Source organism: Coregonus lavaretus (assembly GCF_964263955.1).
Source record: "Coregonus lavaretus genome assembly, contig: HAP1_SCAFFOLD_850, whole genome shotgun sequence".
Lineage (NCBI taxonomy): Eukaryota > Metazoa > Chordata > Actinopteri > Salmoniformes > Salmonidae > Coregonus > Coregonus lavaretus.
This window is the reverse complement of record NW_028163490.1, coordinates 204,767-222,110: the sequence shown is the minus strand read 5'-3', so window position 1 is coordinate 222,110 and position 17,344 is coordinate 204,767. Positions and strand designations below refer to the sequence as shown.

At 42.6% G+C, this 17,344-nt stretch overlaps 1 protein-coding gene across 1 annotated transcript; it reads left to right on the top strand.

Annotated features, from left to right (window-relative positions):
* Positions 1-3,518: 3,518 nt before the first annotated feature.
* LOC311118073 (amine sulfotransferase-like) lies at positions 3,519-16,885 on the top strand (the record flags this gene model as incomplete). Its single annotated transcript, XM_084192946.1, has 7 exons — positions 3,519-3,705; positions 4,358-4,572; positions 4,748-4,874; positions 14,809-14,903; positions 15,808-15,896; positions 16,064-16,155; positions 16,538-16,885. The coding sequence occupies 7 exons, from the start codon at positions 3,519-3,521 to the stop codon at positions 16,702-16,704; spliced, it is 972 nt and encodes a 323-aa protein (XP_084049072.1). The 3' UTR covers positions 16,705-16,885.
* Positions 16,886-17,344: the final 459 nt, after the last annotated feature.

Here is a 17,344-nt window from a genome sequence, read left to right as displayed (position 1 = left end):
CCCCCACCCTCCAGCCGTGATTCAATCAAAGCATGTTCTAACTGTGAAAAGCGTGTTCTACTGCTGCGCACTGAACTACCAGAAATGCACCTTTTAAAGACATTCTCTTCGCATAAACACTGCGAATGTCGGCTTATGTAAATTACCCTTAAAAAGCACCCCTGACATCTCATAAACAAGAGCAATGCGTTTGTCGGTCAATGAATCCTGGCCTATGGTTCTGTGGTTTCATCCATATCCTCTGCTAAAACCTGGGGTCACACTGTATCCCTATGGACGTTCAGTGAAACTGCAACACAAAACTTGAAAATGACATTTTCCTAAGGAACATGTGTGTGCTTACCAGTCTTGAAGTGTTTATCGTTGTGAAATAATATAAGTAGTGGTAGTGGTAGTGACTACAGTAGAAATTGTTGTTGTAGTAATGGTAATAATATGGTTGTCATAGGCTATGGGTTGGTTATAGTGACCTATTTTGGGGTGGTTTGTAGGTCCGGAGTTATTATAGTGGATTATAGTTGGCTAGTATAGTAGGTTAGAGTGAGTAATATAGCATCTTAAGCCATATCATGTGTTTTTAAGCTCTCTGTTGGTGGGAATATAAAGCTATAATGTGTGTTTGAAGCTTTTGGAGGTAGAAAAAAAATGATCCAATGATGCTTAGGTGGATACAGTGAAGACTGGTTGAGCAGGCAGATAGTAGCCTATGGACAAAAGCAAATGTTGCTATTTGCATTACAGGTTTAAGAGCTCCAGGCAAGAACACATTCTTGAACAGGTATGGAGATCGCATGACCAGTTTACTTCAGATACATCTTACTTTGTGATATTTCAGTAAGAACACTACTGTAACATTACACATTTGTTCGTATTACTGCACAGCAAGCACACTGATAACTAGAAAAGGACATAATGGAAATGTCTGTGCTTGCTAGTGGTCTTGAAGTATTTATCGTTGTGGTAGTGACAGCAGTAGTAATGGTAGTAGTAGTTATGAAGTAATAGGGTTGTCATAGGCTATGGGTTAGTTAAAGTTAGTTATGGCTGGTGTCGGTAAACGTCGGCAAAAAGGCGTAATTAAATTGTTGCCAGCAGCACAGTTACAGTCCCCAACGCTTTGGATAACATGAAAACAGCCTAACCAGCTCTGCAAGGGCGAGTAAAATGGTCAGAGTGAGGTGTTCTCTCATTTGTGTCTGGAAGTAGCTAGCAAGCTAGCCAGTTAGCTTGAGTGCTGTACTGCTGTTGTGATAGGTGATTTGAAGGAGTCAGGCGCAGGAGGGTAAATCACAGAATACAGAGTTTATTCCATAGTACAGAGTTACGCTGGATAGCGTCAAACAGTCCAGTGCGCAAATCAGGCGCACTGGAACAAAACAGGCACACGGGGAAAATATACCACGGCAATACAAAATACACGTAGCTCAACCGAGCTACTCTCTCCTCACGTTAAACAGTCACCCACAAGGACAAGGGGGGCAGAGGGAACACTTATACATGTACTAATGAGAGGATATGAACCAGGTGTGTGTAATTGACAAGACAAAACAAATGGAATGATGAGATATGGAGCGGCAGTGGCTAGAAGGCTGGTGATGACGAACACCGAAGCCTGCCCGAACAAGGAGGGGAGGCAGCTTCGGAGGAAGTCGTGACAGCTGTTGTGAGGTCAGAATGCTCGGATCAACCCTACTCCTCAGCCAGAGGAATGTTTGAATGTTGAATCCTGCATTCCGCCATAAAAAATAAAATAAAACGTTTATAAGTATGAATGGTATAGCAAAAAGCTTTCAGGTGTTTGAAAAATGCAAAATTCGGTCGCCATGATCTACAAGTGTGATCTGAGATTTCTATTGGAGAAGCAGTTTATAGGCCTTCTGTTTGCTACAACCATATTTGCATAAATCCTAATGCTTCCCCCACCTATCCTCACGTACTTTGTGCCCCCTTAGATTTTTGGGGTGCATGACGCTACTGGTTATGCCTTTAGTCTGCTTGGCGAATCGTTCCCAGAAGTATTAGCCCGTTGGACCTCTGGGTTTGAAAACTCTGCGCTTGTAGTGTGAAAAATATAAGTAGTTAAAAAATATTTTTTTCAAGCAACCTAAAGACAGTCAGCCTGCACTTTAAAAAAAGTTGTTTTGGTGTTGGTAGCTTTAAGGGATCAAGAGCAGTGGCATATCCAAATACTTCCTGTTGAAGCCTATGGAGCTTTTATAGTTCAAAAAGTATAAATGGTATCAAAAAGCTGTATACAAGCAACCTATTTCAGAGTGGTCTGCACATTTTAAAGTTTGAATGGCATTTCTAGCTTAAATGGTTGAAGATAAATTACAGTGGACATTTTTACCATTTAAATCTATGGCCATTGAAATGCATTGGGATTTATGCAAATATGGTTGTAGTGTGAAAGTATAAGTAGTAGCGGTGGGCACCAATATCGATATTGTTTGATATCGATATGAGCAAGGCACATCGTGATATCAGTTTATCCTTGTTCTTAACCTACACTATTCTGTAAAATCGAACACATGACTGTTCCTGCATGAACAAAAGCCTCTCAATTTAGCATAATTAACTGCCTGCTGATGAGCCATCAACGGGCTTACCATTGTATTCAAACTGGCTGGGTAGGTTAGGCCCCCAGTAGGGACTCAGAAAGAAGTTGTCTGGACTTCAAAAAGCAGTGGAAGTAAAGTCCACACAGTATCAGCAATATCATTCATTCAAACAGATATGATATCGATATCGGTTTGAAAAATGCAACTGATATAGATTCATCACTAATAAGTAGTATCTAAACATTGCAGAGGGAGGTGTTCAGTCCAAGGGCTTTGAAGGCACTATGGTGTTGAACGCTGAGCTGTAGTCAATGAACAGCATTCTCACGTAGGTGTTCCTTTTGTGTCATCTGTGAATTTGTTGGGGCGTTATGCAAATTGGAGTAGGTCCAGGGTGTCTGGGATGATGGTGTTGATGTGAGCCATGACCAGCCTTTCAAAACATTTCATGGCTACAGATGTGAGTGCTACGGGGCGATAGTCATGCAGAAAGGTTATACCTTGGCGTTCTTGGGCACAGGGACTATGGTGGTCTGCTTGAAACATGTAGGTATTACAGACTCGGTCAGGGAGAGGTTGAAAATGTCAGTGAAAACACTTACCAGTTGGTCAACGTATGCTCTGAGTACCCGTCCTAGTAATCCGTCTGGCCCCAAGGCCTTGTGAACAGCTAGTATGCCTGGAACGCAAGCATTGTTCTCAGGCCATGTTTCTGGTATTACTGGTATTATAGGGTCGGTGGATGGTGATTGGTGGAATTAATGAGCCAATTGGAAAGATGCACACTTCCGAAATCATTTAATAGGCACAGAAAGACCTGTAAACGTCCTTCTACCCCTCCTCTCTTCTTCCCCTCCTCCTTTCTCCTTCTCCTCCAACCTCAAGTGACCTGGATATATCAGATACCTTCCTGTTCTGCTCCTGTCATTCCTCACCATTGTCTAGCCAACTGTCATTATGTTTCACTCTCCAGACCCCACCTCTCCTCCATCAGTGGAAGGGCTGGACCTGTTGAGTCCCTACCTGTTCACACACAGAGGGTACAACTTTACTGTCGGGGAGACCAACCCCCAGTACATCGACTCCCTCCAGAGCTTTGAGATTCAAGAAACAGACATTTTCCTCGTCTCCTACCCCAAATCAGGTGAGTTTGTGTGTGTGGTAAAAATGATAAGATAAAATGACCTGGGGAATTTGTTAATTTTTGAATTCCATGCTTGTTATATTATTTAAATGTGGAACAGAATTGCATCAATCAAATCACAAGTGTGTTCCAAAGTTGATGGGTTTATTGATCCCCTCACTGCTCTTTGGAAGTTTCCTATGAGTTTCGTCTCAGCACGTGACATAGTTGGTAAGGGCGAGGGGTTGGTTTGAGATTCACCGATTGCCTAGTGAAAGGCCTCACACCCTTTTCAGAGTTGTCAAATTTTGCTCCATTAAATTAAAATCTAACAATGGATTAAACTGGGATTTCTCCCACTGATCTACTCAACCTGCTCCACACTTTCTAAATAAAATAAAAAATTATTGAATTTTACAAAAATGTGATGGTGGTTATTGTTTTTAATGTTGTTTTACCCTGACTGCACTACAAATGCCCATTTGGGACAATAAAGATGTGTGTGTGATAAACACATCTTTATTTTCCATGAAAGGACATTTGTCTTAGATGTTTAAGGGCTGCAGCCTCCACATCAACAATCACATAATACAATACAAACCCCACAATATAACAAGTAGTGCAATAACTTTCCTGTGTGTGTATGTGTGTGCGCGCGCCCCTGTGTGTGTAGGTACGATATGGACCCAGCAGATCCTGGTCCAGGTGGTGGAGGTGGCCCACCCTGAGAGTAGTGGCACCGACCAGAGATCCACCAATCTGGAGAAGATGCCCTGGCTAGAGTACCCAGACACCCACCCCGAGCGCCCGCGCCCCGCACCCAGACTCTTTATCTCCCACCTGCCCCCAAACCTGCTGCCCCCCAGCCTGAGCACCAAGAGACCCAAGGTAAAACCACCAAGCCCAGACATATAATTACTGGGAAAAGGGTAAAGCCCGCCCACCAAAGGAGGTTTGGGATAAAGGAAAAAATAAGAATTCCCAGTGTATCTATGACCAATTACAATAAAGTAATCTTCTTCTTCTCCTCCCCTTCTTCTTCTTCTTCTTTTGTGGTGTTCAGATTGTGTACGTGATGAGAAACCCGAAGGACAACATGGTGTCCTACTACCACTTCTGTCAAGTGTGGAGCAAGCTGGAGACACCCAGCAGCTTCCAGGATTTCTTTGACCAGTACCTGACAGGGAAAAGTAAGTTATTGTGACATATCTTCCTTATATGTCATTACGACAATGTTTTAATTATATTGTTAGGTTCTTATTAACAAAGAGTAATAACTCAGAGACTAACTGTTGCCCTTCGCTTCCCTACTTGAGATATTATAATTTAACAGTGACATGTTTGAACAGACAGAAACTTTCCAAACTCCTCCTTGTCTCTCTCAGTGACTTTGTCACGCCCTGGCTCTGGGGACTCTTTTATGTTGAGCCAGGGTGTTAGTTTCTATGTTATAGTTTCTATGTGTTTATTCTAGATCGTTTAGTTCTATGTTGGCCAGGGTGGTTCCCGATCAGAGGCAGCTGTTGCTTGTTGTCTCTGATTGGGAACCATACTTAGGCAGCCTGTTGGCACTTTTGTATTGTGGGATCTTGATCCGTAAGGTTTGTGTTTAAACCCTAGGACTTCACGTATCGTTTATTGTTTTGTTCGTGTGTACTCATTAAAAGAATGTACGCTTATCACGCTGCGCCTTGGTCCGCTTCATCATGTGTCGACGATCGTGACAAACTTTCCATACACAGTTCCTTGTTCACCCTCCACTGATAGCGAACACATTATACACTGCTAAAAAAAAATAAAGGGAACACTTAAACAACACAATCCAACTCCAAGTCAATCACACTTCTGTGAAATCAAACTGTCCACTTAGGAAGCAACACTGATTGACAATAAATTTCACATGCTGTTGTGCAAATGGAATAGACAACAGGTGGAAATTATAGGCAATTAGCAAGACACCCCCAATAAAGGACTGGTTTTGCAGGTGGTGACCACAGACCACTTCTCAGTTCCTATGCTTCCTGGCTGATGTTTTGGTCACTTTTGAATGCTGGTGGTGCTTTCACTCTAGTGGTAGCATGAGACGGAGTCTACAACCCACACAAGTGGCTCAGGTAGTGCAGCTCATCCAGGATGGCACATCAATGCGAGCTGTGGCAAGAAGGTTTGCTGTGTCTGTCAGCGTAGTGTCCAGAGCATGGAGGCGCTACCAGGAGACAGGCCAGTACATCAGGAGATGTGGAGGAGGCCGTAGGAGGGCAACAACCCAGCAGCAGGACTGCTACCTCCGCCTTTGTGCAAGGAGGAGCAGGAGGAGCACTGCCAGAGCCCTGCAAAATGACCTCCAGCAGGCCACAAATGTGCATGTGTCTGCTCAAACGGTCAGAAACAGACTCCATGAGGGTGGTATGAGGGCCCAACGTCCACAGGTGGGGGTTGTGCTTACAGCCCAACACCGTGCAGGACGTTTGGCATTTGCCAGAGAACACCAAGATTGGCAAATTCGCCACTGGCGCCCTGTGCTCTTCACAGATGAAAGCAGGTTCACACTGAGCACGTGACAGACGTGACAGAGTCTGGAGACGCCGTGGAGAACGTTCTGCTGCCTGCAACATCTTCCAGCATGACCGGTTTGGCGGTGGGTCAGTCATGGTGTGGGGTGGCATTTCTTTGGGGGGCCGCACAGCCCTCCATGTGCTCGCCAGAGGTAGCCTGACTGCCATTAGGTACCGAGATGAGATCCTCAGACCCTTTGTGAGACCATATGCTGGTGCGGTTGGCCCTGGGTTCCTCCTAATGCAAGACAATGCTAGACCTCATGTGGCTGGAGTGTGTCAGCAGTTCCTGCAAGAGGAAGGCATTGATGCTATGGACCGCCCGTTCCCCAGACCTGAATCCAATTGAGCACATCTGGGACATCATGTCTCGCTCCATCCACCAATGACACGTTGCACCACAGACTGTCCAGGAGTTGGCGGATGCTTTAGTCCAGGTCTGGGAGGAGATCCCTCAGGAGACCATCCGCCACCTCATCAGGAGCATGCCCAGGCGTTGTAGGGAGGTCATACAGGTACGTGGAGGCCACACACACTACTGAGCCTCATTTTGACTTGTTTTAAGGACATTACATCAAAGTTGGATCAGCCTGTAGTGTGGTTTTCCACTTTAATTTTGAGGGTGACTCCAAATCCAGACCTCCATGGGTTGATACATTTGATTTCCATTGATAATTTGTGTGTGATTTTGTTGTCAGCACATTCAACTATGTAAAGAAAAAAGTATTTAATGAGATTATTTCATTCATTCAGATCTAGGATGTGTTATTTTAGTGTTCCCTTTATTTTATTGAGCAGTGTATATGTAAGGTAATCCATAAATTCTTATATAGTGACAGGAATAAGTAGATTTCAAAATGGAACCCAACAGTCCCCTCTTGTTTGAATAGTGACTCCATACTGTTCAACATTACATAAACTTTGAAATTGCTTAGAAATAAAACAAAAAAGAGAACATGATTATTATAAAAAGAAAACCCTTGATTAATATGTTCACACCTCCGAGACCTATGGCCTCTGTGTATATATTGTACTTAGTCTACACCCAAGGTTTAAGGCCCTCTTATCATCATTATAACCACACCAATCACCCTTGTAATTTCCCCCTATCTTTCAGTGTTCCTCCCAGTGGTGTAAAGTACTTACAGTGAGGGAAAAAAGTATTTGATCCCCTGCTGATTTTGTACGTTTGCCCACTGACAAAGACATGATCAATCTATAATTTTAATGGTAGGTTTATTTGAACAGTGAGAGACAGAATAACAACAAAAAAATCTAGAAAAATGCATGTCAAAAATGTTATAAATTGATTTGCATTTTAATGAGGGAAATAAGTATTTGACCCCTCTGCAAAACATGACTTAGTACTTGGTGGCAAAACCCTTGTTGGCAATCACAGAGGTCAGACGTTTCTTGTAGTTGGCCACCAAGTTTTCACACATCTCAGGAGGGATTTTGTTCCACTCCTCTTTGCAGATCTTCTCCAAGTCATTAAGGTTTCGAGGCTGACGTTTGGCAACTTGAACCTTCAGCTCCCTCCACAGATTTTCTATGGGATTAAGATCTGGAGACTGGCTAGGCCTGTCCAGGACCTTAATGTGATTATTCTTGAGCCACTCCTTTGTTGCCTTGGCCGCGTGTTTTGGGTCATTGTCAAGCTGGAATACCCATCCACGACCCATTTTCAATGCCCTGGCTGAGGGAAGGAGGTTCTCACCCAAGATTTGACGGTACATGGCCCCGTCCATCGTCCCTTTGATGCGGTGAAGTTGTCCTGTCCCCTTAGCAGAAAAACACCCCTAAAGCATAATGTTTCCACCTCCATGTTTGACAGTGGGGATGGTGTTCTTGGGGTCATAGGCAGCATTCCTCCTCCTCCAAACACGGCGAGTTGAGTTGATGCCAAAGAGCTCGATTTTGGTCTCATCTGACCACAACACTTTCACCCAGTTCTCCTCTGAAACATTCAGATGTTCATTGGCAAACTTCAGATGGCCCTGTATATGTGCTTTCTTGAGCAGGGGGACCTTGCGGGCGCTGCAGGATTTCAGTCCTTCACGGCGTAGTGTGTTACCAATTGTTTTCTTGGTGACTATGGTCCCAGCTGCCTTGAGATCATTGACAAGATCCTCCCGTGTAGTTCTGGGCTGATTCCTCACCGTTCTCATGATCATTGCAACTCCACGAGGTGAGATCTTGCATGGAGCCTCAGGCCGAGGGAGATTGACAGTTATTTTGTGTTCCTTCCATTTGCGAATAATCGCACCAACTGTTGTCACCTTCTCACCAAGCTGCTTGGCGATGGTCTTGTAGCCCATTCCAGCCTTGTGTAGGTCTACAATCTTGTCCCTGACATCCTTGGAGAGCTCTTTGGTCTTGGCCATAGTGGAGAGTTTGGAATCTGATTGATTGATTGCTTCTGTGGACAGGTGTCTTTTATTCAGGTAACAAGCTGAGATTAGGAGCACTCCCTTTAAGAGTGTGCTCCTAATCTCAGCTCGTTACCTGTATAAAAGACACCTGGGAGCCAGAAATCTTTCTGATTGAGAGGGGGTCAAATACTTATTTCCCTCATTAAAATGCTAATCAATTTATAAAAAAAATTGACATGCGTTTTTCTGGATGTTTTTGTTGTTATTCTGTCTCTCACTGTTCAAATAAACCTACCATTAAAATTATAGACTGATTATTTCTTTGTCAGTGGGCAAACATACAAAATCAGCAGGGGATCAAATACTTTTTTCCCTCACTGTAAGTAAAAATACTTAAGTAGTTTTTTGGGGTATCTGTACTTTACTTTACTATTTATGTTTTTGACAACTTTTACTTTTACTTCACTACAGTCCTGAAGACAATTATGTACTTTTTACTCCTTACATTTTCCCTGACACCCAAAAGTACTCGTTACATTCTGAATGCTTAGCAGGACAAAAAAAATGCTTAATATAAGGAATTTTACATTATTTGTACTTTTACTTTTACTTTTCATACTTAAGTATATTTTAGCAACTACATTTACTTTTGATACTTAAGTATATTTAAAACCAAATACTTTTAGACTTTTACTCAAGTAGTATTTTACTGGGTGACTTTCACTTTTACTCGAGTAATTTTCTGTTAAGGTATCTTTACTTTTACTCAAGTATGAAATACTTGAGTACTTTTCCCACCACTGGTTCCTCCTATATACAACTGATAATTACATTTCATTTGGAGATTTTGGCTTTCTCTTCCTCTTTCGGGTTCCTAAGAGAGTGATAGTAGAAAAGGAAACTCAGGAAGAGAGTGAGAACACAAAATATTGCAATTATTATTAATTCGTTAATATGGCGAAACTCGAAGTTTAACGACATGACGATTACCACTCTCCCTTATCCTGACTGTAAACCGTTGGGATACTTTCTGCAGGGATCCACAAAAATGAAGGCTGTATACACTTCCTCATGCTTGTACCCTGCCTTCCCCTCTCAGGCTGGAGGTTTACAGGAGGTGTTCCCACGCCATGTCATCCTCACTTCGCCTCTGGTCCAACACCATTACACATAGATTATTCCATCTAACCCATAACACGTTGATCACTGCTGCTAGGCTACTTGTATAGTTATAAACATACTAAAACATGTTCAAATCAATTAGTCAGTTTCCAACAGTCCCTCATCTGAAACAGTGATCACACGTTCCACGCCACCTAGAAAACGTATTGACTTGAACAAGGAAGAGAAAAAATACAAGTTTAATAATTTCACACCATCCTTCAAGAGAATGAGATTGGGGCAAGGACCGTCCATCCGATCTGTTCTATGCCGATGGGACGCTAGATCTTCACTGGGCTCCATGAAAATGAGATCCCTGTTGGATATCCCTCTCACTTATACCCAGTCTCCCCCTATCGGCTTCAGATCATCGGAGACGGCTCACTCACACCCTGTCCCACATCCTCATCCTCGGGTGTCTTAGCAAGACACAGACTACGAGCCTTGTAAGTAATTAATTGGACTGTATCATCCAGCAAGCCATAGGTATTAATGCACTTTACCATTGTGGTTTTGATGGCATGGTAAAACAAAGCCCCTAAAATTAAGATCTCAGTTATGGCTGACATTGCCCAAGCTGCAATCTATAGTGAGCTTTCTGATAATCTCCATCTCGAAGGACATGAACAGATAAGGTTTCCCTAGTCTCAATTATTCTTACAAATTATGAATTAATTTCAGAAACCACCTGCAGAATGAGTAGTGCACCCTCCCCTCCCTTTGTGCCCTCTCTCCTTCTCACCTTCCCCAATCATAATTAGAACTTCTGATAAATTATCCAACCCAAATTTAGATTGACAGTCCCTAATGCTTCACTTAGAGTCTATCACTCGAATTTAAGACCATCAGCTTAGCACAAACCGACAATGGCAGAATGTACATTTACAGACAGGGAGAAATGTATACAGTATGTACTACTAACGTTAACATAAAGTATATCCATCTTATATTTCTAGCATTAACTTTTCTAAGTACTGCATTTTTTTGTCTAAATTACTATACATTTCCCAATATGCAATTTTGGGCAACCCCAAATCAATTACGGGGAATAATCAGATCTTCCCAACCAGAAGAATCTCTCACCTGAGCCGCCACAACCATCCTTTCCGGTCCATTCTATCCTGTCCATTTTCCGACCAGTGCACCAACAGCATGAGAGAATACCATCTAGATACCATCTGGGATCACTATTGGTATAACCTCAAGAGAAGGCAGATCAGAACAACAGTTTAGGGCATTTCTGATTCAGGGAACCCAGACAAACGATTCACTGTATGACTAATTATTACATTTTCCAACATTCTTAATACAAATGTCTAAAACAAATGTCGAAGAGAATAACAAAACACTGTTGAAACCTTTTTGCAAATTGGCTTATACCACAGAGTTACAGGGTCAGGGAGTTAGAGGCCTAAGCCTTAGGGAAAAATCTCGACAATACAGCAGACCCAATCTGGTGAGATTTTGTATTGAAGCAAAGACAAAAACAAAATGAACAAAACAACAACAGCGATACACCTCTTCAGAATTATCAGCGTTTACGTATTATATTTGAATTTCAACCAATGTCTCTAGCCTTTCTAGCGAGGGTGATCAGGCCTCACCAGAAAGTCAGAACAGTCAGAGGTCATTCAGTACCATTAAGTGAGTGTTTCTTTCCATTTTCTTTCCCTGTACTTCAGACTCATTATTTAAAAACATTTCAAACATTCTCTGTACCAGGTTTACATTGGGTTTTTCAGTACATTTCTCATCAAGAAAACTTACGTGTGGAACCAAAATTCAGGCAATAGATAACATTTCATTTGTGTGCCCTTTAAGGTGCATCCTTTCTAACCTGTGAAGACCCTACTAAACCCAAGTAGAAAGAGCACACACAATAAATCAGACACGGTATTAACGGCACTAACAAATATTCATAACAGGGGGGTTGTGTGTGAATGCTGGTGTGTGGTATAATGTGATGACAAAAACAAACAAATGGCCAGGCCTTACTTAATTTGGAGCTCCCGTAACGGCTGGATCCGGGTACCTTTATACTTTATAGAACGGCAGAATTTCACAAACTACTCCCCAAGGCAACGGCCTCAGGAAACATTTCAAAGGGAGGGATACATAGTCATTTTTAAACTCATCAGAATACTTGGTAGGGGACACACCATCCTCTCCTGGAAGAGAAAATAATCATTTAGTTAGTTTTCATTGTGCTAAATCTCAATCAGTCCTAAAAAGTCAAAATGGTAAATCTTTCTATCTTACTTTCCATGTAACTTTCCATTTAACTTTCCTTTACCAGGTGAACAGAAAGGTTTTAATTACAGACTAAACAAAACATGATAACTTCTGTTCACAGGGAGGCCCCTTTACTTCCTCCTTACTGGAAGGTATCATGTGCTTTAATCTACCCCAACATATACTATTACCAATCTCCGTTAGATATTCACTATTTGCTTCACAGTCATTAATGTATATTATTTAAATGTGTAATGGTCCCAAATGATAAAATACACCAACCAGATACCAATATTCACCAAATTAAAATGTACTGCATCGATTTAACTGTTCTTTACCATTTTCTGCGTAGTTTCCGAATTTTGTCCAGTGGGTGCTAGTAACGTGTTGGTCTTTTGTACTGTTAACGATAGTCGCTACTGCATGTGGAACATACATATCTACTTTTTTAACCATAATAATCAAGGCGGTGTTGTGAAGAACCACTTCGGCTGCTTGTACTAATAGGCACGGTGGCATTCCTCTTGCTACTGAGTCTAAAGATTTACTCCAGTACATGACTGGTCTGTCTTTTCCTCCATGATTCTGCATAACTTTACTTGCCGAAGGAGGGTAAAAAGGGTGTAGTTCGAGTTTACCCTCCACTACCGCGCTACAGTGCCCATCCTATTAATGCACAAACATTTAAGAGGGTAATTCTACCCCAATGCAGGTGCTTAACACAATTATTTCATTACCTCTACAAACGCTTCCTCATACTCTTAACTCCACTTTATTCTCTCGTGAGACCCCTCCTCCCTTTCGTCAATTCTGTAAAACTATTTAAGAGAAAAACTCAATAAAGTTCCTCACCAAAGCGTTAAAAAAAAAAAAAAACTTGCGAGGAGTGTTTCGTCATCGTACCAAGTTTAACTTGTTACTTTTCAGAATCCATTCCCCTGGCATTTCGCATAGATTATCCAAACCCAAAATCGGTTCTATCACAGCTACCATAAAGAATGAGCCCGGTATGATTACTGGACCTATTGTAAATGGCATGGGTAGTAGTTGCATAACTTTTGATTCTGTCTCTGAAACTCCATACTGAACGAATTTCGTTTTTTTTGTCTTAAATTTAGCCATTTTGAGCAACCGCATTGAGGCCAAATTATACCCTATGCGTTACCCCCAACTCCGGTTACTTTCAGGAATGCTTGCTGTTGCTCACTAGTCAGTGAAGAAAAAGTCTGCACAGTAGCACTTAGCCCGGAATGAGTCGGCGCAGAGGGTTCAGGCACCATCTGTATGCACTGCAATAGGGAATGGAGGCTGCGCGCTTTCCCGCCGGTTCGTTTTTCAATGATGCCAGGTAGGCTTCTTCGGTTTTATAGCAGAGCTGTGTTTACTTAATATGAGCAGCTGAGAAATAAATATAAGAACACTTATTTCACTCCAAGCATCAACCACCGTTTGAGGAGCATGCTCTCGCTGCCCGACAGGTGATATTCTGCCCAAACTCTGTATGCAATGGGCTCTCCAACCCTGTTCCTGCAGCTACCCAGTGCTTCATTTGGGAAACCAAGTGAAATCTGTTCAGGAACATCGATAGTAACATGTTTTCGCAGCGAAACATATTTCACTAAACTGTTGACAGCACCTCTGCGCGCTCAAGAAAGGAATAAAGCAGAGAGAGGAGGAAATGGAAACGCATGGTGGTGAGATATTCTGTATAGCTAAAGGCAATGTGTCACCCAATTCATTATGAAAATATAAAAATTATCCCTATAACTAGGCTATTCAAAATCAAATTCAAATTCACTATAATTGTAGGCTAACTGTACAGCACTGCACAATCGATGAACCAACAGCATCGCCTAGGACTATACGTTCTGTCCCAGACTTGTGGATATACATTTTGGAGTGTAGCATAAGGTAAAACATGCAAACCAGTATGCATAATAATGCAGTCCACTCTCAAAGGTGGTTACTTGAATTTGTTTCATTTTGGAGTATAGGCAATTATGTACCAAAGACATCTTAAATCACCGGAACAGACCTAGGGTGGAGCCCTCTGGCCCCCCTCACAGAGGTTTCTTCACACTTCATCTGTTGACTTGACCTTGAGCCAAATTCCTCGCTCCTCCCTAGTTCCATAGCTGCCTGCCTAATCAGAGACTAACTGTTGCCCCTTGCCTCGCTTCTTGAGATATTATGTACCAATGACATGTTTGAACAGACAGACACTTTCTAAACTCCTCCTTGTCTCTCTCAGTAACTTTCCATGCACAGTTCCTTGTTCACCCTCCACTGACACTGGACACATACAGTTATTATACATGTAGCGTAATCAATATGTTCTTATAAAGTGACAGGAATAAGTAGATTTCAAATTGGAACCCAACAAAATGTCACATAGCAGTACCTGACAGAGAAAGGTATGTTGAAAACTTGTTGCAGTACTGTGTAACATCAACTGTTCCTTACTCTGTAAGCTCTTGTAACTTTTACATTTGCATACACAATAATATTTATTTTATTTTTAGCAGACGCTCTTATCCAGAGCGACTTACAGGAGCAATTAGGGTTAAGTGCCTTGCTCAAGGGCACAACGACAGATTTTCACCTAGTTGGCTCAGGGATTAGAACCAGCGACCTTTCGGTTACTGGCACAACGCTCTTAACCACTAAGCTACTTGCCGCCCTACATGTGTATTTTGTACACATTATCTCCTTTAGTATAATTTTTTTGGGGGAGAAAAGTCAGCCACTGGTAAAGATGTTTTAAGTCCTATCAAATAGCGTGTGTGTCTGTGTGTTGTTGACAGTGGTGGGTGGATCGTGGTTTGACCATGTCCGTGAGTGGCACACCAAGAGAGGGCAGTATGACATTCTCTTTGTCAAGTACGAGGACATGATCAAGGTACAGTAAAGGCTTTTTCTGCATCTCAAATGGAATCCTATTCCCTATATAGTGCACTACATTTGACTAGGGCCCTCTGCTCAAAAGTAGTGCACTAAGTAGGGAATACGGTGCCATTTGGGAAGCAATCTCAAGCAGTCTGTCTGCTTGATTGTCGATCTGTTTCTCTCTCTCTCTCTCTCTCTCTCTCTCTCTCTCTCCCCTCTCTCTCTCTCTCTCTCTCTCTCTCTCTCTTCAATACAATTCAAAGGGCTTTATTGGCATGGGAAACATATGTTTACATTGACAAAGCAAGTGAAATAGATAATAAACAAAAGTGAAATTAACAATCAGAAATTAACAGTAAACATTACCCTCAAAAAAGTTCCAAAGGAATAGATACATTTCAAATGTCATATTATGGCTATATACAGTGTTGTAACGATGTGCAAATAGTTAAAGTACAAAAGGGAAGATAAATAAACATAAATATTGGTTGTATTTACAATGGTGTTTGTTCATCACTGGTTGCCCTTTTCACTCACTGACTCTCGCTCTCTCTCTGAGAAACACTTTTATGCTGTATGACATACAGGGCAACTACCTAACGTCTGCCCACCTCTCTCTCTCTTCACCCCTCCCTCTCCCCCTCCCCCCCTCTCCCCCTCCCCCCCTCTCCCTCTCCCCCTCTACCTAACGTCTGCCCACCTCTCTCTCTCTTCACCCCTCCCTCTCCCCCTCCCCCCCCTCCCTCTCCCCCTCTCCCCGTCTGCCCACCTCTCTCTCTCTTCACCCCTCCCTCTCCCCCTCTCCCTCTCCCCCTCCCCCCCTCTCCCTCTCCCCCTCTACCTAACGTCTGCCCACCTCTCTCTCTCTTCACCCCTCCCTCTCCCCCTCTCCCTCTCCCCCTCCCCCCCTCTCCCAGGATCTGAGGTCAGTGGTGGTGGATATCTGTGATTTCCTAGGGAAGAACCTGACCCCCTCGGCCATTGACCGCATTGTTGAGAAGGCCAGGTTGGAACCTATTTTTTATGTGCTCTATCCTGTCTTTTTGACTGTATATTGTGTATGCTGCAAAATGAATGGCATCATTGAGGACTAATCTAATATGATCTGTCTGATTATCCATCCGTCAAATACATTTCATTGATTGATTGATTGATTGATTGATTGATTGACAGGTTCAAGAACATGAAAAAGGATCCAAAAGCCAACTATGAGTTTCTGCCCAAAGACGTGCTCGTTCTGGAGAAAGGACACTTCCTACGGAAAGGTACACACACATGCACGCACACACACATGCGCAAACACACATACACACACAAACAGTCAGAGTAGGATTGCTGATAAAGGATCAGTTTTCCCTTTTAGATCATAATTGATAGGACTATATGGACAGGTGGGGCCCTGATCCTAGATCAGCACTCCTACTGTACATTGCAGTAATAGCAGTGCCATTTCTCTTGTTTACATTGGCTAGAGACATGCACACTCCAAAGGTTAAGCATTTTTTTGTAATACTTTGGCTCTACTGAATATGTGTGTGTGTGTGTGTGTGTGCGATGTGCATCTGCATGCGTGTGTGTGTGTGTGTGCGCGCGCATGTGTGTGTGTGTTTGTGTGTGTGTGTGTGTGCGTGTGTGTGTTCTGCACAGGTACCATAGGAGACTGGAAGAACTTGTTGACGGTGGCTCAGAGTGAACGCTTCGACCAGGTGTTTGAAGAGAAGATGAAGGACCTGCCTCTAAGGTTCACCTGGGACATCAACAAACATCACAGAGCCACCCAAACCATTGGTCCCGGAGATCACCTGTCACTATAGTGTGGCCTCCCGAGTGGCGCAGTGGTCTAAGGCACTGCTAGAACTGAGGGGCTCTGTGGTCTACCCCAGAGGAGACAGCATTCCCCGGAGCACAGAAGACGGTAACCCAGAAGAGGTCTCCTGGCGGAGACTTGTTTCTTTTCTTTTTCTTTATGGTTGTAAATAAACACCCTTGAAACTGAGGTATCACACTTGTGTCTGATCTGTCTAGATTAAACCGCCTGGTCTGCCACAAATTGTTTATTGAATGGAACTGTAGCATTGAATAGAGTTGAATAGAACAAACATGATCCTGTGTACAGTAGCCTATAGTTTAATTTAATAAATCTAGCCTACATGACAATGAACAATAGTTGTGAATGTCACTGTCTAGGTACAGAGATTAAGAAATCTACTCTTACATGACAATAAACAATAGTTGTGAATGTCACTGTCTAGGTACAGAGATTAAGAAATCTAGCCTAAATGACAAACTATAGTTGTGAATGTCAATATCTAGCTACAGAGATAAAGGTGTACTGTAGCAATCCTTTATAGATCCATACAAATGATTGAGCAAGCATTTACATTTCACATTTTAGTCATTTAGCAGACGCTCTTATCCAGAGCGACTTACAGTTAGTGAGTGCATACATTATTA